General features: G+C 44.5%; 1 protein-coding gene across 8 annotated transcripts in view; it reads left to right on the forward strand.

The window, feature by feature from the left end:
- Positions 1 to 26,109, forward strand: part of NAV1 (neuron navigator 1) — a 277,062-nt gene that overhangs the window by 165,721 nt on the left and 85,232 nt on the right. Inside the window, exon 1 of one of the 8 annotated variants that reach the window (XM_077157390.1) lies at positions 4,621 to 5,651. The exons of the other annotated variants lie outside the window; for them this stretch is intronic. Within the exon in view, the coding sequence (XP_077013505.1) occupies positions 5,530 to 5,651 (122 nt within the window). The 5' untranslated portion in view covers positions 4,621 to 5,529. Of the gene's footprint in view, positions 1 to 4,620; positions 5,652 to 26,109 lie in introns of those variants that run through there. 8 annotated transcript variants of the gene reach the window in all.

Raw genomic sequence — 26,109 nt, forward strand, 5'->3', positions numbered from 1 at the left:
GCTAGCGGTGGAGGTGGTGAGAAGAATTTTGAGGATAAAAGCAGATAATGTATTTTCGGGACCTTTTGAATAAATTTTATAAGGGTCTTACTTGTTTTTCTCCCCAGGTTAGGGGTCCAACTCAATAATGGAGAAACAGGGGCAATGGGTGCTTTGGCTGTTTTGAAATCATTGCTCCTGGCCTCAGGGATCTGGACACACACACACACACACACACACACACACACACACACACACACACACACACACACACACACACACACACACACACACACACACACACACACACACACACACACACACACACACACACTGCTGCAAGGTTTTGCCAGCTGAGGGTCAGCCAGGCCCTTATTGGGAAGGCAGCCTCATTCTCGGCTCCCTTTCCATTGTCCCTTGCTGCATGTTCTCAGAACCATATAAGACTGGAGTTTTGGGGTGGTAGAAGGAGATTAGTAAATTAGAACTACTAAGACAGTAGCTCGCTGTATAAGACCTGGCAGGGGCTCTTCCCCTCTGCTCCCTCTCCCAACTGTGGGGTGGTGAGAAAGGCAGGTCTCCTCAGAGGTTGTATAAATATTTGCTAAGCAGTCACACAGCTGGGAGGAGGACCCCTTCCTCCAGCTGGCTCATTTGTTGTACCAGAGAAATCTCAGCTGGGGTTAGAGCCGCTCTTTGGAACACTTGACTATACTCTCCTAACTACCAGTGACCCTGACCCAGCCTCTCCCGTTTACCCTCAAAACCTGACACAAGTCTGAGCCTCAGGCTGGCCCCAGGGAGGGAGTCAATAAGAAGTGGCCGTGGCGCTGACTGGTAGGAAGAACCCTGCCCTGGGAGTGGGGAATCCTGGCTCTCTGAGGGCTCTTGAGTAAGTCTCTTGCCCTTTCAGAGCCCTAATTTCCTCCTGTGCAGAAATGAGGGTGTTGGACCAGATGATCTCTAAAGTCCTTTCAGCTCCGACATTCTAGCTGTCTGACCACGTGAACTGGGCCTGTTTCAGACTTCCAGGTATTTCCTCCAGGAAGGGCCAGGAGGGTGATGAGAAAAAGCAGCAGCCTCACTGGGTCAGGAGAGAGACTCTCACCAGGACCATGCACAAGGAGCTGTTGGAAACAAACTCTTGAGGGACCTCTTAAGAAGTCAAGAATCCACTGGTCTATTGGAAATCTAATAGTGGATTATCCCTGACCTGGAGCTCATGTCATCATACTTCCCAAGGCGGTGGCCACACCACCTAGTGACCTCAAACCACTCAACCTCTAGGCTTCAGTGTTCTAAGGCAAGGAGAATAATTCCTGCCTCCCCTTGGATCCCTAGGCTGTTTAGAAATAAAATCATACATGTGATAGTGCTTTGAAAACTTCTGCCACACAGAAGCTGGGAATGTGTTCCATAGACATTTCTAATCAAGGTCACAACAGAGGACTGATTCTCTGAGGATTCACTGGGATGAGTGACCAATCAGGGCGCAGATCATTGTAAACTGGGGTAAAGGGTGTGGCCACGTAATTCCCCATTCGGAGCATAATGATCCCACTATAATGTTGGAATAATTCATTCATCAGGGATCTTCTCCCATGTCTTTTCTCTCCCCTTTCCCTGCCTCACTATTCTGGTTTAATGCAGTCTCTTTCCTTATACAGTAAAATATTATCTGTCCTGGTTCTGCCAAGATGCTACCAGCTCACCTTTCACCCACAAGCCCAGAAGGATGATCTGTGACTGACCCAGACTCTTGGTGGGGGGAGGGAGGTGCTTTTCCATCTAAGGAAAAGAAATGAATTTAGGTCAAGGTAAACTGTGGTGGATGCCTACCCTCGGACTCTAATCTTTCCATGGCTCTCATTTCCGGGGCTCCCCCGGATAGCAGGCGTGTGGTCAGGCCCCAGACAGGTGACACTGGAGCCCAGAAACCCCCAGGCAGGTGACAGTGGGACATGTGTCCTACCTTGCAAGTCTCTCTTTTTCCCCCTGCCGCACTCTTAATTCATCAGCCTCTGAGATGATAGTCAGGAAGATAACAGAGCCTCCCACAGACTGTCCTTACATGCCTCTGTGGAAATGCAGCATTGGTTAGAGGACCTTGAGCCCAAGACAAGGTGGCTCTAGAGACCCTCAGAGTCGGGGAGAAGCTGGGGGTGGGAGGGAGAGGGACTTACCCCCCATGGGAATCTGGCTGAGGGATCTCATGCATATTCCTCCACCCTCTGCTTTGGCCATTCCCTGGCCTTTCCACACCTCAGTGTCCCCCTTGTAAAGAGCAGTTCTGAGGGCGCTGGCACAGGAGACAGTGCCATCATGGTAATAGGGCTCTTTGAAGAGAAGCACCAGAGGAGCATAGAGGAAGCCTATCTGAGATAGAAGGGCCTTTTTTGTCTCTGCTTCTTTGGCTGGTTTTCTTTCTGGAAAAGTGCCTGACTCCCAGCCCCCTTTCAGCAGGTGTCCTCCCCTTCCGTCATGTGTGTCTCAGCTGTCCCCACTCCCTTTGCCCCAGGTTACAACCACGCAGCCTGGGACCCAGAAAGAAACAGAATCACCCCTGCCGCTCCCCAGTGTAGTCAAGGGAGCTGAGCCACCATACACCCCTCCACTCCCTGCACCCTTCCATAGCCTGTGATGGGCCTGGCCTCGTCAAGCACAGGAGCTGGGTCTGCTGATGTGGGGTGAGGGAACTGTATTTCCCTGTCTTCACAAAAGCCCCTAGACAGCCCTTCCTTTGGTGCTGCCTTCCAGTTACCCAAAGTGCCTTGACCTGTTGGCTGAAAATAGCAGGTTTTGCATGCTATTCATTTAAGTATCAAAGCTTCTGGGACCCTGTAAAAGTCCACTCTGGCCTCCACCAAGTCGGCAGGGAGACACTGCCGTGCAGCCCCCCTTCCTCATCACAGAGAGGAACTTAGAGAGGAAACCCTCAGCTTCTGTCGGGTTCTGAAACCCAGTAATCGATCCCAAGGGAGGAGAGGGTTTAGAGAGTCTCTAGGCCAGAATCCTCTTGGGGGGGATTCTGGATGCTGAAAGCTCCTCCCCTGGGCTGAGCTGCTGGCTGAGACTAGCTCTTTATGGCGTGTCCCCTCAGTCCCTGATAGGAGTGGAATGGGGATGGGAGGTATGAGAAGGAAGGCTAAAAAGGAGGGCAGGTGGGCTGCCAGGTGTGAGGGAGAGGGATAAGGCCACACGGGCTCTGGGAGGCTGTGAAAAAATGTTCAGAGACAGCTCGGTCCCCTGCTCCAGAAACCCCAGTCCCTCAGGCAAACCTCCACGCCCTACCCTTCGCAGGCCTCAGGTCTCCACCCCTCTGGTCTCTGCCCCAAAGCCACACAGGAGGAAGCCTTATGGAAAACCCGTAGCTTGATCCGGAGAAAAACATCCCCTGCTGGTGACATTCCTCTGGCTGAGACAAAGTCATTTAGCTCAGAATTCCATGCTGGCTGAAGCTAAAGAAACTCCCTTAGGCACGTCACTATAAGCTGTTCCCCAGATGACCAGGCCAGCTCCAACACAGCGGCACAGACATATCAGTTTAGAGAGCAGACTACACTCAAGCTCTGTTCAGGGCAGTGGAGAGGATGGAAGGCCTGGGGACATTATCAGGACAGAAAAATCAGCCTAATGACCGAGGGACACCACCCTGGGCTGAGAGGGGAGAATATACTAGAGAGAACCACCAGCCCTGCTCTGATCCCCTCAAAGCTAGTCTGCCTCAGGACTGGGTGGACTTATCCTGAGTCTTACCACCCAAACCATGCAGAAAAGAGTAAATAAAGGGAATAAAAATCTATTTGCCCCACATGCTAGGGACAGTCTGGGGGATTAGAGCTAGAACTCTTTATTTACACCCCTTTGATTTCAAAACCTATTTGGAAAATTCAGCCACGATATGCACCCTCAGAAGCAAAGACTCCTCCCCTAACCCAAATCTTCAGGGATCCAGAACAGAGTTCCCTCTGCTGACGTTTTTCACCCTCCAGCAACTGCGGCTCATTCCTCTGTCCAGGTCAGTGGCACTGGGAAGGCAGAGGACTAGAGAGCAGAGGGGCTTTAAGGGGAGGGGGCACCATCCAGCCCCATCCAGACTTCCCTAAATTGGGCTTCAGGGGCAGGAAGTGAGGGCGGTGTGTGGAGATGTTCCAAGAGGAAAGTGAATCTCCTCTCCCTTAAGATTTGTGGCCGTTAAGGCGGGGAAAGCTAAAGGGGACAGGTCTAGGAGAAGACATGTGCCCTGGCCCTCTATGTGTGGTCCAATTACACCAAACTGCCCAAACACGAAAGTCAAAAGCCCAGTTGGATTTTGCTGTTCTGTGGTTCACCTTCATCTTAGCTCAGTACTTTGGCAGGGGGTGGGGGGTGGGGTGGGACTTTTTAAAAATTGCTGCTGTTGTTCTTGTTGCTTAAAGAAAAAAATGCAGATATAATCTGTCTGTTTCTGAAACGTCGTTTTCCCAGTTTGCCTGGTTTGCACAAGGATTGGGACAGGGAGTGAGGACTGGAAGCAGCAGAGGTGAGGGTGAGAGTCAAGCATCAGGACAGTGCTCATTGCTCTTTGGAACAGGGAGAGTTAAATTACCTGGAAGACCCTGAGGGGTGAGGAGCCCAGCGGAAAGGTCCTGCTGCTGGATCCTCCCCTCTTTTTTTTTTTTTTTTCCCTTACTCTACACTAAAACCTTCCAGTCTTGGGATCCTTTTCTTCCCAATCAGTCAGTTGAAAATGCCTCCTGGAAGAAAGCACCCTGGCGTGGTGTGAATTGTTCTCCCCTCCCGCCTCCACCTCTAACATGCACACCTCTCACCTAACCTGTGGTCTCCTGAACACTCGGCCCCACCCTCTAAGGTGCTCAGGATCTCAGAAAGTCTCTCCATTCTGCTCCCCTCCCAGTAGTTCCCAAGCAGACCTCTGGTGATAGGCACCACCTGGTCTGACCTTCATCCCCTGTCACATCCCTCCCCAGACCTTGTTTTAGGCGGTGTACTGATCTTATGCTCTGATTTTGACTAATTTCTAAAAACCTGGCAAGGGACTAAGAGGAGGCTGGGAGGAAGCCCTGTATGGGGAGGATTCAGCCCAGGCCTCCCCAACTTCGTGCTCACTCATGCACTTTAGTTCCAAGCCTGAGAGACCTGGAAACGTCTGGCTGCTCTCATCCCCTTTTGCCTGTGTAGCATGAGTAAGGGCACCCAAGGGACTGCAGTTGGCATCCCAGGGGTTAACTCCAGAGCAGTCCAGGTGGAGGTTGAGGCCCCCAGCCCTCATCTGCACCTCCAGGCCTCCCAGGCCACCGGAACCGCTGAGACTGCGGTGGCTCTTTGTCTACCTGCTCTGGGCGTTAAAGAGCCCGCTCACTGCCTGCATCACCGGGGCTCGGGACAGAAGTCAGCGACGGGGAAATGGGGCTCTGTCGCTTTAAGTGCAGCTGGAGCCGTAAGTACGAGCCCGGGTTGTAAAGAGAAAAGGGAGCTGAGGGCCGGTGCGGGCTCGGTTTCTGGCCCTCCGCGTGGCCCGCTGCTCAGACCTCTTCGGGTGTCCGCCAGATGCCAGGAAGAACGGCCCCTGGGGGTGCTGGGTGCCCACCGATGAATGGCCGCCTGAGCCGGGGGAAGATGCTTCATCTGCCCCTGCCCAGGTCGGGAAGAACAGTGAATTTGCCCAGCAGGTAAGCGCCGCCAGGCCGTACCGCCAGTCTGCAGTGCTGGGGTCGGGTTTGCCGCCACCCCGTCACCCCCAGCCCCATCCCCTCAGTTCCTCAGCAGCTGCAGCTCTGGGGCAAAGGGTGTGGGGTCTGCAAGAGGGAGGATCTTGACCGCCTTCGCTTTTCTGATAGAGGGAAGTGTGCCAGCACCCAGAGCTGAACCCTTGGCTTCTTGGCATTCGGGGTTGGGGTGGGCCTGTGGAGGGGTCAAGTTGGGGAGAGGGAAGGAAGGGCTCTGGGACTCTTGGACTCCCAAGGGACCAGAAGGAAGCGGAGACAATAGCACAACTCAGTTGAACTTAGATGGTTACCGCCGGCTGCTGGGGAGGGGGTGAGGGCTGTGGAGGACCTGGGGGGCTAGGGGGGCGCAGGGACCAGGAGGCTGTAGGGGGAGGGGCTGCAGCCCTGGAGAGGCTCAGCAAGGGTTCACCTTAACAGGGAAGCTCCCATTTGGGTGGGTGGGTGGGGGAAGTCACCCTGGAGTGAAAAGAGGTGTGAGAGGCAGAAGGTGAGACCTGGGGTGGGGGTAGGGGGTGAATTTGTGACCACACAACCAGTCCAGTTGCTCAGAAGGGAAGTAAAATCCGGAACTCTACTCTGGGAAGGGTAAAAAACCAGGAAGCCCTGGTGATTTGGGGAGCTTGCACTGTGGAGACAGCAGACCCATCCTGTAAGGTGAGGGCAGTGCACAGAGGCTCCTTCATTAGGGGGAAGTCAGTGTGACCACAGCCACACCTGGGACCCTCCAAACTGACTTAGAAACTGCACTGCTGAGAGAGATTTAGGAAGTTCCAGTGGCCTGAGAAAGAGGGCCAACACTTTCTCCTTTTTTGGGGAGCTTCCCACCCTACTGATCACACCCCAAGTATACTTACCTGCTCCCCTCAGCCTCCCATCTGACCTGGCTGTCTGGGGGAAGTCAGAGTTTGGGGGGGCTGGTTGGCAGACAGGACACATGGTGCTGTGGCCACTCCTCACCCCTAAGTCTACTCACAGCCCTCTCAGCCCCAGGAGTCCAGATTTGCACCCTGTAACATGCATCTAGTTCCCCACGTTTCACTGGAGGGAGCCCCAAGTGGTCTCCAGGGGCTCAACTGCAACTCTGCACACAAAGCTAGGATAAGAGCAAAAGCATCGGGCTGGGCCTGGAAAGGAAGAGGCCTCTCCTGCCTGGGTTCCTTTTCCTTCAGGACACTGGGTACCAGGAGCCCCTTGGAACCCAGACTCCTGCTGGCCTCAAATTTTAAGAGTTCTATCCCCTGTTATGGTAGGGCACCCCTCTGTAGCACCTCTGAAATGTGACCTGGGCCCTTGGGGTCACTTAGCTAAGATGACTGGTGGGGGTGTCATTGGAGGAACCTGTTTATGAACAGAGAATAGATCCATTTAGTGACCTCTGGGGTCCAACACAATTCAGTGGGCCCTGGAGAAAGTAGGAACCATTCATAACCTCCTCCCCCATTTTCATTACCGTCACTCCAGTCTACAAATTACTCCAGAGTCACATGGGATATACCAAAGGAAAATTATAACTGCTACTGAACCCTGATTTGCATTAGTTCTACTGTTTTTCTCTGCCTCTCCCATCCCCTGGAAGGTGTAAAAATCCTCTGAATGACTCCAGCTCCCTTTCCCTGAGCCTATCACTCTTACCCCCTACACAATAGCCTTTTCATTTCTTTTGAATTGGTATTCTCTCTACCCCCTTCCTCTAACCCCTCGACCCCCTACACCCATCCCAAGGGAACCTGGGCTTTGTGCAGTGAGCTCAGTGCCCTGTCCTGGGGCCACAGCCGTTGAGTACTCATCTAACTTCTCACCAGAAGCTGACTTCTGGGCAGGTGTGCTAGGGCGGGGACCTGCCTGCCATAGCCCAGGGAGAGGAGCAGGTCACATTACACCTACCCAGATTGCTGCCTGCTGGGTGGGGCTGGGTTGGGCTTGTGGTTTCCTTTCTCTCCCAGCCCAATACTTTCAAGCCGATTGTGATTGTTGTCAGTAGGCAAGGAAAGAGGGGATGTTGTAAAGTGGAGGTCAGTCCTTGCATTGCCAGAGTTCAAATAAAAACTTTTAACTAGGCTGGCTCCAATCCATAGAGGGGGAGCTTAGCTCAGGCCTCTGCTCTAGGGACAGCTCAAAACCTTCCCTGTAAATGGTGTTGGCTGGGGCCAGCAGGGATCAAAGAGTCACTTTTTCTCTAGGCTCAGGGTTCCCTTAAGCTCCAAAGGAGGCAGCACTGGTAGGATCATCAGGGTGAATGGCTTAATTGGCCTCAGATATATCCATGACCAGACCAGCTTTTGATGAGTTGAACTGTGATCAGCTGGCCCTCCATTTGCCTCCACACTGATGCCTTTCCTCCCCAGATGCCTGGAGTTCTCACATCTATCATGGAAGGCTGTCTCTATGAGCACCATTTTTGCACATTTCAAGCATTATGGTTTCTCCTGGAGACCCTGCTCTCCTGCCCCAGCAAACATCTTCCTTCAGTATCTTCCAAGCAAGAAACCTGGTGTCCAGGCATCTGTCCCATTCAGCACTCCTAGACTCTCTCCTGGAAAGGACCCTTCGCTAGAACCCGTGGAACAGTGGGGAACAGGGCCTGCTCACAGTGGCTGCCTCACTCAATCCACAGAGGCTCCCTGGGGCAGAGGGCTCTTGGCTTGGCACAAACTCAGCCCCTTGTGAGAGGACAAAATGCCATGGGACAGCAGAGCCAACAAGCTCTTCCTCCTCGTTAGAGGGTTTTATGGGGCTAGGCAAGCACACTGCAGGCAAACCACATTTGCTGGCTTAACTTCTTCCTGCAGAACCCCTGCCCTCTGCTTGGGAGGGGTTTATATATATATATATATATGTATTTTTTAAATATATATATTTTTATTGAGAAATATCCACACATGTACAGTCCAACTATATTATACAATCAGTGGCTTACAATATCATCTCGTAGATGTGTATTCTTCACCATGATCATTTTTGCATCACTCCAGAAAAAGAAATTAAAAGGAAAAAAAAAGGAACTCATATATTCCCATGCCCCTTACCCCTCCCTCTCATTGACCCACAGTATTTCAATCTACCTGATTTTTATCCATCTTCTCCTCTTATTTATTTATTTATCTTTATTTTTATTTTTTTTGCTCACCTGTCCATACCCTGGGTAAAAGGAGCATCAGGCACAAGGGTTTCACAATCACATAATCCCACTGCGAAAGTTATATCATTATATAGTCATCTTCAAGAAACATGGCTACTAGAACACATCTCTACAGTTTCAGGTACTTCCCTCTAGCCACTCCAAAACTCCATAAATTAAAAAGGAATATCTACATAGAGAGTAAGAATAACCTCCAGGATAATGTACCAACTCTGTTTGGAATCTCTCAGCCGCTGAATTTTATTTTCTCATTTCTCTGTTCCCCCTTTTGGTCAAGAAGGCTTTCTCATTTCCATGATACTGGGTTCTTGATCATCCCTGTTGCTTAGGGAGATTTACACTCCTGGGAATCAAGCCCCACATAGAAGGGAGGGCAGTGGATTTGCCTGCCAAATTGGCTTAGAGAGAGGCCATATCTGAGCAACAAAAGAGGTTCTCTGGAAGTAACTCTTAGGCATAATTATCAGGAGGCTTAGCCTCTCCTTTGAAGGAATAAGCTTTATAGGGGCGAGCTCCAAGATTGAGGGCTCAGCTTATTGAATTGGTTGTCCCCACTGCTTGTGAGAATATCAGGAATTCCCCAAATGTGGAAGTTTAATTATTTCCTCCTTTCTCCCCAGTCTCCCAAGGGGACTTGAGCAGGAAGCATTTTAATAAGGGGGACTTGGTGCTGCCACAGTGTGTGTCTAGCATTTGGGCTAGTCACCTTTTCTATGAAGTGATGCTCTAAAACACTAGCTGTGCTAAGTGCTTTGTAAACATTCTCCCACTTGCTTCCTACAATAACCATAAGTTATATTCTATTATTATCATACCATTTCACAGATGTAGAAACTGAGGCATGGGGAAGTTAAATAATTTAACCAAGATCACAGTAGTGGGATTTGTCCTCACATCTACATCTGTCAGATGCTGAAGCCAGCTCCTAACCACTGCTCTATAAAGAGACTATTCTCACTGATACCAGTTCAGAACTAGAAACTACTAAATGCTGAAAATACAGAAGTTGAGGGTAATTTAAGGTTTGCAAAGGTCTCAAGTTGGCCTGGAAACCCTCATAGGAGCATAATTGGAAGAGCACTGGACTTGGAGCCAGCTGACATCTGGAACTCGGGCTCTATTACTAATTTTTTTTGTGACTTTATGAAGGTTGCTTAGCCTTTAGCCTCAGCTTTCTTCTTGGTAAAATGGGGTTAACTCCTGACTACCTTTCTCCCTGGGTTGTAGTGATAACAATGAGTTAATATACAAAGTAGAGAGCTTTAAACATGCGCTTTTGTGATACGACCAGTTTTGAGGTCCATCCCAAGCAGGATTCTCTCCTGAGTTCTTTAGATTGCTTTTATCCTCAGCGTCCTCTCCTTCCATCTTTCTAGGATCCTAATAAGGTTGCCTGTCAGTATCAGTGGACTGAACAGGTCCCAGGTTTAGGATGTATCCGCAGTTTTTACTTAAATTCTTAATTGCTTAGTCTTATATTTCAATTCAGTCCAGATTCTATGCTAATCAGGATGGCAGGTTTATGCATTCTATTTCTGATAGCAATTTACGTAAAAATAGCCCACTTTTTAAAACTTTTCCAATTTTCTTATGTGCCAGCTTTGGGTCAGGCTCTAGTGCTGGGTGCCAGAGAAACAGAGCTGATCACTATGTAGCCTATATTTATTTATTTACTCATTTATTCTGCCAACTCTAGTGAGTACCTCCCAGATGCCCGGTACCATGCCGGGTTCTGTGAGCAACAAGGCCAACATAATCTCTGCCCTCAGGAAGCTTCTCATCTTACAAAGGGAAACAGATAAATGAAAGTCAATAAATACATTATTCCAAATGAGAAATATGAAAGGGAGTAATACAGAAGGACACAGTTGGGTGGGAGGAGACAGAAAGGAAGCAAATAACAGCAATAGAAGATCATAAGTGCAGTAGCTGGAAGCAAGCAAGAAGGAGCTGTACTTTTGAGTGGTTAGAGAGGGCTTCACAGAGGGGGTGGCATTTTAATTGAGCCTTAAAGAGAAGGTAAGCGTTTTCCAGGAGAACAAGAGCTCATTTGGGTAGACAGGGAGGAATTCTGTGTGTCATCTTTCAGTTTCTCTGCCATTACTTCTCCATGTCGAAGACAGCATTCTCTGGGGCTGACAACTGAAAAGAATTTTTCACTGCTCAGGACTGCCAGAGATCCTATCTGGTAGGCTTGGTAGCATAACTGACTTGTTTCCTCCGAATCTGAGTGTCAGTATCAAGGTCATCTCAAATTAAGTTAATGGCCAAAATAATAGACTGTCCTTATCCTTGCCATTAAAGCAGAGTTAAGCGATTCTACCTATGTGGAGAATGCGTAGGATAGCAATTTGAGAATTCAAGCTGAGCCTAACTTTCTTGAGATGCTTCCGGACTTTCCTAGAAATGCTGCATGCTTGGACATGGTTAGATATTTAAGTGTTAGAAAAGAGACTCCGACACATCATTGGGGAAAGAAAATGTGAGAAAGAGAGAATACTAGAGCCCCCTTTGTGCACACATACACACAACACCCTGGCTACTGGTCCTTAAGTGTTTGGCACAGTCAAGAAATGTGAGATATAACCCATGGCTTATAGAGGATATAGCAAAAATGAGTTTCATCATAAACTAGTTTTCCTGCTTAATGTATTGTTGCAGATGCCATTTGATTAGTGGGCGGGTTATTCACAAGAGCAGAGCTAAGGGAAGTTGTACACCTATTTGCTGGGCAGTGGGCTGGGTGCTTTATATGTTACCTTATTTACTCTTCCAGGCTACCCTGTAAGACTGATGGTGATATGACTATTTTTTTATGTGGGCATGTGTTCAGGGAAGGGAAGTGTCTATTCCAGAATACAGCTAGTAAGTACTGGAGCTCTGGCTGACACTATAGCCCATCTCTTTCTAGACTAATATGAAATTTTAAAGAGCTTGGTGCTCTCTGCAAGAAAGAATGCCTAGGCACACTTTTGGGATCCCTCTAGGGAAGCTGCTTTCCAATTTGACTATATATGCTTTATATATATATAAACATATATATGTTTTTTTCTCCATATCCATTTATTATATGGATCGAAATGCATTTATGTTGGTGATAGTTCTGTCCAATCATAAATCTGTAGAGGTCAGGGACTCTTATTCAAATGATACATTTGTGGAACTTAATAATGGCCTTTTGGTGATGACAAGAAAAAAATGAATAGAATCCCATTACAAGAACTTACATAATAGTATAGATCTAGTCATATCATATGCTATGCTATGGCACACTTAGAGCTCTTTGGATTGAGTCAAATCATACACAGCTACAAAGACAGAAGCAAATCAATTATCCACTAACAAGTATATATTCATTGCTTATTATGTGGCAAGCATTGTGCTAATCACTAAAGGGAAAAGACAGCTTATTCCAATCCATAATAGGGTATGATTAACCTGTTAAGGAATTGGGTGTTGACTTCCAACACAAGGAATAACGGTAGCTGAAAGCAGGCAGCAAACAAGTCAGAAATATAAAGGAAGATTTATGCCCAGGTCAAGGAACAATGCCTTAGGAGGGCATTGAGTGTGGTAGGGTCATGGAAAGTTCAGATGAAGACTGCTTGGGAACTTGGAGAGTATATTCAGGAGGAAGGAAGGTTTTCAACTATGAAGGAAGACAGGAGAGAGGACTCTCGGCCTAAGGTGCCTCTTGGGAAAATTTGTGTGGCTGTGAGATCAGTGAGTAATGTGTACAAAAACGAGAACTTCATCTCTGCTGTGCTGTTGGGCTCCCATTCACGAGGCTGTGCCAATGGCTGTCCTGGTTTCGTGCACATACGCTCTCGTGTATGTGTCTTATTTTTCAGGCTTGGAATATTTTTTTCCATGGATTTGTTTAAATTCTTCTATAAGACTATGCTAGATTATCAGGTTTTGATTCTGGTGATCTGCCAACTGAATGATTTTTTAAATAGGCTTTTAACAGCTTTAAAAGAATCTGCCAGTGAGTGGAATTATAGCTCCAAGGCCCTCAAGGAAAACAAATACTTGGAATTTATTCCTGGATGAAATGGGTTTCTGGAATTGGACCCTTAGAGACAGAAACTAAGATAACAGCCGTGTTCCAGGTCACACACCCTAGACCCTGGCCCTTAATTTTCTATGATACATGGTTGAAAAGTAGTACTATATCAGTTAATCAAATCCCTGGAAATGGATGTCTCACAAAAAATTGCCTAGTGAAACTTGTTTACATTATGGTATTTTTCCATGTTCTGGAAATCTGTGCCATTTCTTCCTACTTCATCACATTTCCTACGTTATAAATATAGTCAGTTCCCATAATTTGTATTATTTTACCCCCATTTAAGCTTCTCTTAAGCTTCTAGTAAACATCCTATACTTTCTAAGCCCAGAGTTACCAACCCTGCTGCCACTGAATGCTTATCCTTGGAACCTTCTTCCCGGGGGCAGAGTCCCCACAGCCACCCCAATGGAGTGAGCTCCCCCCCCCCCCAGGGGCTTCTAGGCTAGTGTTGAGTGGATCTTGGAGAAGATTCTAGAATCACCTTTTCCTGGAAAAGGTAGCTTTCTGAATGAGGAAACTTCATTAAGACCACTATTCTCAGTGCTTTTAAAGCATTTTAGAATTACTGCCTTTGAAGTACACTGTGCAGTATGTCAGTTTATTAATTTTTCTCTATTTATCTTGTTCGATTATTAAATAAGTCCTCCTCCCTCGGTCTTATAAATTAAATATATAGGAAGAGGTGTATGTAATAACATTGATTGTCTCATGTAATTTATATAAATTGGTTTTTTTTGCTGTGTAGATGCACCTTGTTATCTTTCAAGTGGTTTTCTTTTCAGGAATCCCCATATGGATTCCTTGGCAAAGCTGTGATCCCAGAGGATCAGCATGTGTGGAGTGTTCAGAAAAGGAAATGGAATCTAGGCTGCCACACTTCACTTACCTCAGCAGGGTACCTATAAGCCTCCACCAAGTTCCACCCCAGCCTCAGAACCTTAGGGTATAAAAGAGGCCAGTCACGACTCTGTCTGAGAAACTAACCATGAGCCTCTTGCAGGAGGGAAGAAATCCTTGCTAACTCATGCACAACCTGGTTTAGGAGCTTTCATGCTATCTAAGAAATTAATTCTGGGAATATGCACAGAGCTGTCATTGTGGAAGCGGCTTTGAGCCCCAGGGAGCCCCAGAACCCTGGGGCGACAATTTGCTGTGCCACAGAGACAATGCAGCCTGTAGATACCCCCCAAAGCATTCCAGACTCCTGGATTTGGTGTCTGTTTTTCACATACAGTCTGTTCTGACAAGTCTCTTAGCCATTCCATATCTCTTATTTTATAAAGTCAAACTAAAACTGTAGCCCAGGACAATTCTACCAATAAAATAATGCTGGTCAAGTGGTTTGAGCCCAAGAATTCAGAAATAACCAGAATTTCTCTTTCATCTGCTTCACTTTCTCAGCCTTACCTCTGGTCTTTTACATTTAGCAAAGGAATCCAGGGATGAAGCAAGGAGGAATATATTGAAAAGCAGAAAAGGTCAGAAGCTTTGATAATATCTTAGGCCTTGTGGATTTTCAGCTTTGTAAATTTCATTCTTGCCTTGCTAAAATTGTCTGAGCATCTTCACCAACTTGATCTCCCTTCTGTGTGCCTTCTGTGCACCGAATTCTAGTTGCCAACAGGCTGCTCCCCAGTGTGCCTGCACCCTTCTGCTACCACCAGTTGAGTTCAGTGCTTTTTAAGAGTTGTGTTTAAACGTTTTCAAACCTGTTTATGCCAGTTTAAATTATTTAATTGTTACATAAATTAATGAAATACGAATGTAAAAACATTTCTATAAAAATGACATTAAAGGCTTTAGAATGCTTGAGAAAGGCAAATTGCTCAGAAAACTATTGTTGAGCTAGGTGGGGGGGAAGACAAATTAAGAAGGTTGGAGAAGTTATAAAACTCTAGAAGGATTTTATTCTCAGATTGCTGTATCATTAGAATCTTATTCCACTTTAAAGAAACTGACACTGGATATAATAATGCATTGTGGGTATGGGTGTGAAGAGTGGAGTTGGGAAAGCAGAAGCGTGTCTTAAAAACCCTGTTTGTTCTAAGTACGTGGAATGGCACTGATGCTCACTGGTGTCTTTCTGCACAATTTTCTGTAACAAGGACTTAATGCTGGAAAGATTTGACGTGTACTGAGTGGGTGTAGAAGGTGTAGAGGGCCCTTCCCTGGAAGTCCTTAAAAGAGAAATACCCATCGGCCTGGATGGGGGGGTGCACTGGTGACGGGGGCAAGAAAGGGCTGAGATCAGACTGTTCATGGCTTGAGAGGATGGCCACGGGGGGGGGGGGGGTGCGGTGCACGCTGAGCCTCTGCCTCCTTTCAACCAGGGCAGCCCTGTGTTTACTTGTTTTATACCTTGGTGAATTCTGGTCAAAATGTTAGTAAACGGCATTTCTCTTCTTAAAAAAAGGATTTGCAATGACCAGATTAGGTCTTTTCTAGGTCTCTTTTTTTCTCCAAATCTTTGTTGAGATGGAGTTGAGCTCTCCGCAAGTGAGACCAGAGGACCTATTTTTAGTGCCCACGTCATATTTTTATCCATTCATTTTCAACTCCCTTGGAGTGATAATTGCTGAATTTTCATATTTACTCAAACCTAACACTTGGTTGATGCCCAGGGAGCTGTCACCACTGAGGGGTGCCCCATTAGGGCTTTGCTTTCCAAATCTCAGGAAGGAAGGCAGGAATTTTTTGGCAGAGACCCCTTTTGGACAGCAGAGGCCTGGAGAGTGGAGTGGAATTGCTCAGACTCCTTTTCTAGGTTGAGTGGCTGTGGCTGTACCCGGCATTGGAACAGAAGGGAGCAAAGAGCAAGATGTTTTTTGTTCCTGTCAATTGCCTGAAGGCACCTTTCCCCCAGACAAAACCAGTTTGATTTTGATTAACTTCTCTCTTTTTAATTTCAGTCTTCCTTCTTTTGACTTCTTTAAGGATTATTCCCAAAGCCCGAGACTGATCATAAAACCTCAGAACAGAGATTTCTACTCATGGTTGTCCAAGAAAGCATGTTAATACCAAAAGTCATTTCCTAGCCAGTCATTTCCTGTGTTCTCAAACTTGTTTTTTTCCTAAGATATATATCTTTAGTCAGCAAAAGCTGTTCTCCCTCTTAACCTGAGGGAGGTGATGTGGCAGGAGCCATTTTGAGGAGTGTATAAATAAAAGGCCACTTCAGGAAAGCGGGGTAAAGGATTGAGATTGTGCTAGGTATACACTTCATACACCCCCAGTGTTGGAGTACATTTTTGGTGCTCCAAAGTGAAGCACTCAGAAACCTGTTATTGACTTAGCCACTGACTTGTTCCACCACCCAGGACAAGGCTTCCAGCCCCAGTTTTCTCCTTTTTGAAGGAAAATGAAAGCCACAGAAGTTGAGAGGCACATAATGGGCGTGAGATGTTTAAAGGGAATGGAATGTTGTGTGAATGGAAAGTGCATTGGTACGGATTTGCTACAGAAATAATGGCAATCCAATATCATGGGGTGTTGAAAGCACTAACTGGTTACCAAAATGGTCATATATTTAAATTTGCAAAGCATGACAGAGACTTCCGTGTTTGTTTCTGTACAAACTGGGTAGGAGAGCTGCCTTTCAAAAAATGTTTGTGGAGTCTGGCATTTGCAGGTGAGGGTTTGAGAAGTTTAAGTCTTTTTAGCTCCTTGTTATTTTTTCATCCATTCATTCTTCATCCTTAAGTAGGCAGAATATGACGCCTGGAGCGTGTAACTGATGGTGTTTTACTTTGTCTGAACACTTGAATAGAATTTGTTTCTCTGAAATAAGATCTTTACTTCATCCACTTATTGGTTAAGAATTAAGATTCTTTTTTCTTTTCATCCTCTTTGTTTAAGATTTTGTAATAGGTGAGAGATGTGCTGCCTTTTACATGCATGGAAAACTCTCCCATAAAAATAAAGGTCTTTCAGAATGCATTAGCTAGGTTTTTGCTCCAATGCTGACCTTTGACCTCCTAGTATAATGGAGTATTCAGCTGTCCTGTTCTCTGAAGCGAAAAACTTCAGAGCCCTACACAAAGATATTTCAACCAAGAATAAGCAGAGAATTGGTCCATGAATTAAATGACTTAAGATAATAAGGCGGTTAATTTTGAGATAAAGATGGAGGCGAGAGGTCTATAAAAATTACAATGCCCACCAAGGCAGGATCGATGCCTCCCCCCATGGTGGGAGTGACAATTTAACTTTCCTTAAATCTTGGATTAAAGTGAACTTTCTATTTCATGGAATTTCTGAATGGTACAATTACTTTGCACAAACCTGCGAAGTATTCCTTGGTAGTGCTGATAAAAGGGGAGTAGCGGATCTTAGTGGGGGAGGGAGCTATTCAGAATGCATAAGTCTGGAGGGCCTCTTGGGAGCACTTCTTTTGAAATCCTTAATAAGCACTCTTAGTCTAAGGGTCTCAAGGATGTATGCATTCATGAGCTGGTTAACAAGGAAGAAATCTTCACAAATAATACATGGTTCCAGTCGTCACCTTAGACAAAATGCTCAGAAGGTAACAGATCACAGACCACAGCTTCGCCCTTTTTTGCTGTTGCTCTCTAGAAATGGAAGGAAAGACTTAGACTGAGGAACAAGCCTTGGGTGTTTAATTGTAAGGTTGGTTGAGGGGAGGGAGACAGAGAGGCGAGGTAGGGAAAAGTCATGGTTTGGTTTACACACAAAAAAATCATTTCCAAAGGCTGTGTTCAGAATAGTTGTCTGCCAGTTGTGTAAGAGACCATCCAGATTTCCATGCTGTGAGGAAACTGTTCTTTTATTGCATCTACCTCACAGTGGTAACTTGCAAATTCTTCCCCCATGAAGCTTTATTTTTGGAGACCACTGTAATTTACATGTTGGGACCTATTATTAACTGTTAGCCGTTTTTGCTGTTATTGGAAATCTTTACATTAGGAAAGAATGTATGGGTTGCTTTTTTTTTTCTTTTTGGTGGGGGGTGGAGTTGAGATTTAAGGTTACCTTGTATAATATCTTCAGTCCGTGTGGGATCCCAGAATGAATTTGAAACTTGCATCCCTCAAGCAAAGAAAGTTCTCTTAGTTGACCGTGACTGTCTTCCCAAACGGAGTGCATTCACATATCTGAGGAGAAGTAGCTAATTCAGGGGAAAAAATGATAACGTAAATACTTTTTATTTATTTATTTATTTCGCATGGGCAGGCACCTGTAAATACTTTAAATGGTTTATTTGGGAGTCACTGTGGCATAAGTACTGCAGTCCGCCTCAGAAGACAGAATTGTTGAGCCCCTGTTGGAACGACATAGCATATTTCATACATGGAAAAAGCAGAATTGTGCTGTATTAAATTGCAGCCCACAAATTGGGTAATTGGAGAAGCCCCCCATTTAATTCAATTCCACCATTCAGTGTGTGACAGGAAAACTTGATGACCCTGTGTTTGACTACTGTCTGGGACTGGAGAATGGTTAGAATTGATGTAAGAAAGAGCATTTCTCAAAATATTGTTATTAGAGAAAGAGATTGGGATAATGTTTTACCTCAGTAGTGCTTTTCCAACGATTCCTTCAAAACGACAGTGCTCAACTCAAACACTGCATTTTGCATTGGCTAGAATAAGTGTTTTCCATAGGATAAGTGACAAGGCTTCAGGTTCTCAAGGAGCTCTTGTTATGAGAAGTCAAACAATTTCACACCCAAACAACTTCACAGCTAATTCTACTTCCATTTTACCATTCATAATCTGTTCTGGGCAAACTCTGCATAGGATTTTTTTCCAGAAACATATTAGGGCTCTATAAAATATAGCTTGTATTTGGTGGGTAAATGTATGGTATTGTGGTTGTTAAACTAAAGACAGAGCTAATAAAATCCTGGTGTGACTTTTCCAACTGCAGGAACCTAAGCTTGAGCTATTAAACTCTTTGCCAGAAACAAGTATATTGACTAGTTTGATGGCAGATGAATGCCCAAGGAAAGAAAAAGGGAAAGGAAAGTTAGAACCTGGGAACTCCTAGTAGGATAAAATTATCTTAAAGAAATCACTTAACAGTTGTTGTTCTTCCAGATGGACTTCTTTCCTGTCACAAACCCTAGGAGGGTTTTCTGATTATGTCTGTTCTGGGGGAAATATGTTAATAGAACATCTTGATTTATTACTTCAACAAGTATTTATCTGAGAATATACTTAAGACCAGACTCCTCCGTCCACCGTGCTGTCTGACACTGTGCAGGAAGATGCTGTGCCATCTTGTCTGCCAATGGGATGGAACTCCCACAGGAGCGGGAAGACCGAAAACACCAAAGGTTAAGGGGTGAACAGAGAAAGAGGATGTAGCCTAGATAAGGGGGAAGAGGAAGAAAATGCCATCACTGAGGCTAACAGAGGAAAGAATTTCAAGGAGTGGTTGTTGGTGTTCAATGCAACTGAGAGGTCTGAAAGATAAGACGAAAAAGTCCTAACTGGATTTAGCAATCTGCAGATCTTTAGTGATCAATGCCAGAGAGATTGTCTGTGAAGTGTTGGGTATGAAAGTCAAGTTCCACTGCATGGAGGAGTGGATGGGAGATAAGGTGAGGATGGTAAACGGAGATACTTTTGATGCAGGTGTAAAGAATAACCTACAAACACAGGTGTAAAGTGCCATCCATGTGGCCACAAGTGATGAGGCAGCAGGGTCTAACTCAGCCCATGGTTGCTGTGTGCTGTCCGTGCCTGTTCAGCACATCTGCAGATAACCCATGGCCTGCTTTTATCTGCTTTTACCTTTTTAATCCTGTGATCTAAGTAGAAAGTTATATTTTAAGTTACTTATATTTTCTATTATTTGTGCCAGAGGATCCAATTTTATTTTGTGCTGTTAGATTAACCCTTTTTATTATGATTTTTGTGTTATAACCATATATATTAACCAGTTTTTTAAGTTGGGAAATAATCCATGTCACCCAACATGTATAATGGGCTCCAAAAATAAAATTTAGCAGTAACACCTAAATGGATAATTTGTTTCATAAGTAGAATTATGCCAAAATGTTAAAGAAAATATTAACATCAGGCATAATGTCCAAAAAAAGTCAGTCAGGAAAAGTGGAATAACTTTAGTCACTTTTAGATACAACCTTAGAGAAACTAGTTCCTTTAAACTTCAGTAATAAGAATTCAAAGTAAAGACAAAGTGTTACTTAATACCGTGCCTTAAATATTTCCCAGTAGCCATTTTGCATACACCTCACTTCACTGTTTTCAGCAACACTAGAACGAATCGAAAAAAGAACTCTTATCCAAGTAAAATAAAAATTAAATCTTTTGCATAAAAACATTTTTTAAAAAACTGTAGATGGAGGACAGATGTACTTACTTAAATGTACCTTAGTTTTTAGTGTTAATTGCACTGTCAGTAATCATTGGCTATCAGCATTGGTCCAGAGTAGGGATTAGACTGGTTTCTGTAACCAGATACAAACTGAGCAATAACTTGCTTTATTAATTTAATTTTAGAAGCCCTAACACAAGAATTATGGTGGCATGACTTGTGAGATTTGGCAATTAATGTACTAGACACATCAGCTCCTATATGGGGTTGGGGGGAGGCAAAAAGTGACAGTCATCAAAGGAAACTTACCCCTTATGCTTGGAATGGGGAGGAGGCTCCTAGAAGGAAAATCAAAAGTATTGGAGGGTGGGCAGAATAGTTTCAGCATGAAAAAGCTCTCTAAGAGTTAAAATACTGGTAAGCTTGCAATACATTGCAATAAACAAACTAAAAATAAAAGAAAATCCACAAATATGGGCATAATGCAGAGCCTATATGAGAAAGTATTTAAATCTTCATTTCTCATGTGTTTTTCTAGAGTTTATCTAAACTGTAAAACTATAATTATATTTTCAGGCATTTAAAAAAGCCTGGTCCCTTAAACACTTCATACTTTGTTAATCCTGGAATAAACCATTTTATTAGTTCTTCATATAAGTTCTTATCTTTCTTCAAAATATCCACCCAGGACCCAAGAAGTGTCTCAAAGCCTCTCCATATTTGATAACTAAACATTTGACCTTTCTGGCCAACTAGGCTGCCGACGCTGCTGCCGAGCAGGGCAGTTATCCAAATGTCCTTCATAAGGCCTCACCTCCTATGTGCTTAGCTTTTCAGTATTTTGCCCTTACCTGATCCAGTATGTAGAAATTTTCTGCATTTTCACCTTGAAGAAAAATTCCTTCCCCAGACTAATAAGTTCTCCTCCAACTCAGCCAGCCATTTTTATACTTCTTCTCCAGGAGACTGAAAAAAGGACAAGCAGCAAATGGATAATTTTATTCTTCTGTTTTCTTTTTCTTTTTCTACTTCAGTTATCTTTGTGATTGATCAGAAAATGATTCTCTCTTGGCCCCAGAGATTTCCTTCTCTGGTTACAATAACAGGAGCGGGTTTGGCATAAGGACAGGTTAAAAGCAAGCTCTCCACAAAAGTACTACTATCATACTAACCAATGCAACACAGCTGGTTGTTTCTTACTACTGAAATGTCGTAATATTCCATTATCAATGACAAAGAAGCAAGTCCCATTATCTCCCTGGTCTACAACCTGCCCCTGTGGGCATGACTTTCAGGTCATCCACACCACTGAACATCTGAAAAAGCAGCCTTTCCTCAACAGCAGTGTGATTCCCACAATACACTACAGCTTCAGTGCGGTCATTAAATGATATCCCCCAAATTCAGCTGACCAGGGACATCTGCCATTAACGTGGGAAACTATTTTTATTCATAGTCATCGAAGGCAACACTAGAGTGGCAAATTTCATCTTGGATTTGGGAAATGTCTCGTGTTTATAGGCCTCTGGTCCTCAGCAGCGTTGGGTGAACAACCACTTTTGCATGAGAAGAAGGGCCCTAGAGTTCTCTCATACTCATGGCTAGCCCAGGGCCATCCTTCATTTCTATCCATTTTGGGGGAGAGGCCCCCATCTCACCAAATCTGACCACTTTCCACCACCATCCCAGGCGAACTTCGTAAGGGAAACGGCCGGAATAGCTGAGGACAGACACTGGAGCCTAAGAAGACCAGTCGGCAGCTGCTTTGGATGTTGATGAACAAAAGAAGAGGAACCCGAGTGATGCCTCTTCTGATAGGGCAGAGGTGCCTAATGGCTGTTAAGGTGAAACCGTTGGGCTCAAAGCCTTATTTGTGGAGAGCCACAGCATGGACAACTTTGACTCCAAGTATCAGCCCAAGCCCGAAAAGAAGGGCAAGAATTCTGAAGAGGAAGCACCGCTGGCAGTACTTAGCCGGCTTAGCCATGCTGTCTAAGGGTGGAATGGGGTACAGTGGGGTGCGGAGGGATCCTGGGGCTGTGGTGGAAGGCCCTGGGCTCCACCCACGTATAGGCAACCCTGGTCGCTCCTCGTTGAAGGCCACAGGATGCCAAACTCTGGCAGTCACGGAGGGCATTCTGCCCTGAACCAAATGTCCTCACTTGTGGGTGTCATACAGAATATATTCCCTCTCTTCCCACTATGGTATTTAGAGTCTTGCCCATGAGATGCAAAGGCTTTCTTTGCAAAACAAGGTCCGGAAGGTTGGGTTTAATATTCAAGGGCCAAGTGGGGTCATCTATGAGTTTTCCTAGAAGGCAAAGATGTTTGAATGGGGCAGTCCAAAAATCCCCACCTCACTGAATGCTCATTTATCATCAGCTGTTATTCAACCTCTTCCACTGACATCTCAGCATCCATGGGTTTTTCCTCCATTCTAGTGAAGATGTATAGCGTTGAGACTTCATTTGATGGGCATCATTTTTAAGGAAGTGCTCTGATTTGTTTTTGGAAACTGAGGAATCAGTTTGAACAGAATGAAAGGTGTCTGTTGAATAACATAGCTTCCTTTTGTAGTTAGGTGGTAGCCCCTTCTAGCTCCTTCAAGCAAATTGTGTTTCGGTTTGCAGGCTTTTTTGAGGCCTAGGAACTAATCCCATTTCTTTTTTCATGATTCTCATTCCCACACCCCAGTAACTACTGAGGTGGAGTATGGAAGTGACAGAGAAAACACAGATTAAATTTGACCTGGAGACCACCTTTTCCTTCAAAGAGCCCCAAGAGATGTTTAAGTGACCCTAGCCCTCTAGTGGAGCACCATTTGGAAAGCTGCCAAATAATGTACTACAGAAGTAGTGCCAAATGGTTCCCTGGTGATCTGAGTAAATGCCTAATTTCGTTTTCCTGTTCTATGACCACCCCTAGCTTCAGTTACGTCTCTCACGATGGGAGTATTTATAGAGTATGTAGTGGTTTCAAACTGTCTTTAGGATCAGACATCTCGCTATTAAACTGTCTCTGGTTCTTACTATCTGTAGGACCTTGGGCATGTAATCTTACCTGTCTTAAATTTCACCTCCCTTGTAGGTAAACGCAAGTAATACTAATTCAAATGGAAGTGAAACCTAAATGGAAGTAATACCTGGAGAAGTTTTAAATATATGTAAAAGTGCCCAACAAACTGCCTGGCATGTTTAAGTGCTGGATAAATGGCACCTATATTTTAATAATGATCTCTAGTGATGTTCACAAAGAAAAAGAAAATTAGAATACTTGCATAAATCAATACAAATCTGGCATCACCACTAGAAATATAATGTAAAATGCCTGCTCTTTTGACAAAAACAAGTGCCAGGGGTCAGTACAAAAGGCAGCATATTAAAGATGCCCTTTAAATAGTATTTAAGAAACACTATTTCCATCTCCATAGCATAGTAGTAGACATTACTCTGGTTTGATGCAAGCATGTAGAAAGATAACAAACAAATGGATGAGCTAGATAACTGCCCTAACTCCACAGACTGTCAGGCTTCAACCTTTCTGAGGTTCAGTGGTATGATCTTGAGTGCATTAGTATCACTCGGTTGTCTTCTCAGGTTCCTAAATTATTTGAGTTGTCTTCTAGGAAACCTGACACTTTTTAGTAAAACTCTAGGTTTTCCTCTAGCTTCGTGCAGAGCATCACTGTTTGTTTGCCCAGTAATGTAGAGGTTATACTGGTTATGTTTGACTAGATGGTTATAAGTAATGGCTAAGGTTGAGCCATATTCTAGTCCACCTGATAATTACGTGAAGACCAACTTTCCACAAGAAAGTCTCAGACTTTAATATGGATTGCTTTGCTACAATGGAAATCTTTACATTGAATCTACGTAGACTTAAGAAAGCCTAAGTAATAAAGTATGTCCTTAAATTCTCCTACATTCTTACAACTATTTCTTTTGAAACAATATTAGGGTGCCAATGGAGGGATTAAGTAAGCTCCCCCAGAATAAACTGAGTAAGCCTCCCTGGCGGCATGCCGAAGCTCCTTTGGGAACTCAGGTTCTAATTCTTTGTGGACAGGTCAAAAGAGAAAGCTGTTAACACCCTGCACCTACCCCTTGGCCACTACCATCACATAAGGTTGGCATTTTAGTTTGGAATTTAAATGATATGGGGCTTGGAAAGAAGTTGTTAAAGTTCATAGAGAATGAAGAAATCCATCCAGAGTTACTGAGGTCAAAACTTCAAAGATAATCCAAGTGGGATTTCAGAGGCTGTGTTAAAAATGTACATAACCCCCCCCAAAGAGCCTTATCTTTTACCATGTTTATGCCTCTCCAACTGGCCTGGGGTATTTGTCTCCCTCTACATTTAGTAAAGGGGCAACAGCTATTTTTGTGTAGCCCTGCATTTGACTTGTATTAGAGTAACATTCTTTGTCCAAGGTTGTTCACTGAGTTTCTTCTTAGTGATCTCAGGAGCTTATGAATTCCTGAGTGAAGTTGTTGCGTTCTGTAGTGGGTTGGTTTCTCAGTATTATTTTTGAAATAGAAAAGAAAATAAGTAGTTTAACTTGCAACAAATACTTCAGTACTGAGTGGTTATGGTGAAACTGAATTCGCATGGCATTCCTTTTATGTGCATTACAAAATGTCATACAGTCATATACCCTGGGCATATCCTGAGTAGACCTTCATAGGTGCTCGAGTCTCTGGGCCTATGGAGGCACTTAAGTGCCTCTAAACCAGTGTTACCATGAAGTTCAGTATGATAGCGTGCAGGCAGGCAGACTTGAGGAAACAGAATCCAATGTCTTTTCTCTTTAGGTTTTAGGATTTGGGATTTGTGTGTGTGTGTGTGTGTGTGTGTGTAGCTAATGTTTCTGTTTTGCCAGCTTTCCTTTTTGGTGTTCCTTGTTTTGGTTTTTCTTTGGCAAATTGAAGGTGGACAGCTTTGGGATAATTACTACCAGAGAAGCTTGGGTGGTGCCTAAGTCCTCTTATTTTGAGTCAGAATTTTAAGATTTTTCACTGAAGAAGGAGGCTCAGTGAATTAAAAGAATAAAAAATAAAAAGATGACCTCCCCTCCCCTTCTTATGTGGAAACACTAAATAAAAGGTGGGGAAGTGGATTTTTAATTTAATAGAGTAAAAGATAAGACAGCAATAGAAGGCTAGAGTTTTGAAGTGAGAAGATTGAATGGGAATCAAAGAAGTCAAAATAGGGGAGTGATGTGTTCAAAGGGAATGCCTGGCAAGTCATTGGTTTGTGGTGGGAAGTCTCATTCCACAAAGCAAGAGTAGTTACAGACCAGAGGTGTTTATTGCCAGCTCAGCATTTCACACCAGCAGTCTGGCCTGAAATTTTGGAGCTGCCAGAACCTGCTCAGTCCCACAGATTCTTTAGTAGTAGTATGACTATAGTACCTGAATTCCTATTCTTTTTCACCTCTTTTGATTGCAAAGAGGGCAATTTGAGATCCAAAGAAGAAGGGCAATTTGTTAAGGATTTTCATTTGTTGCCATATGAGTAACAGAAACATGTATAGGACACATGCATTCTCTATGCCTTTTTGTGTTTCCTCTCTAGAAAAGGCTTTTGCTCCTGTCAACCCTGCATGAATCAGTCTAAAAACTATAAATAGGTCTGAATTTCATCCTATTTTAAGGCACTGCCTGATTCCAGAAAGGAGGTGCCAGTGATATGAATGCTTTATTTTTCCTTTCTTTTCTTTTCCTCCTCAACAACCCCCTATCCCCCCTTTTTTCCCCTCAGTCAAAACTGAACCAGTAGTGCTGCTGGTAGAAAAATGTTGTTTGTCCTGTCAACTGAGCAGGTCAGATCAAAAAGACACTAAAGGGGGCATAAAAGTAGAAATCCAAGAGGGCATCCTTAGTCCACAG

The sequence above is a fragment of the Tamandua tetradactyla genome, chromosome 4 (assembly GCF_023851605.1).
Source record: "Tamandua tetradactyla isolate mTamTet1 chromosome 4, mTamTet1.pri, whole genome shotgun sequence".
NCBI lineage: Eukaryota > Metazoa > Chordata > Mammalia > Pilosa > Myrmecophagidae > Tamandua > Tamandua tetradactyla.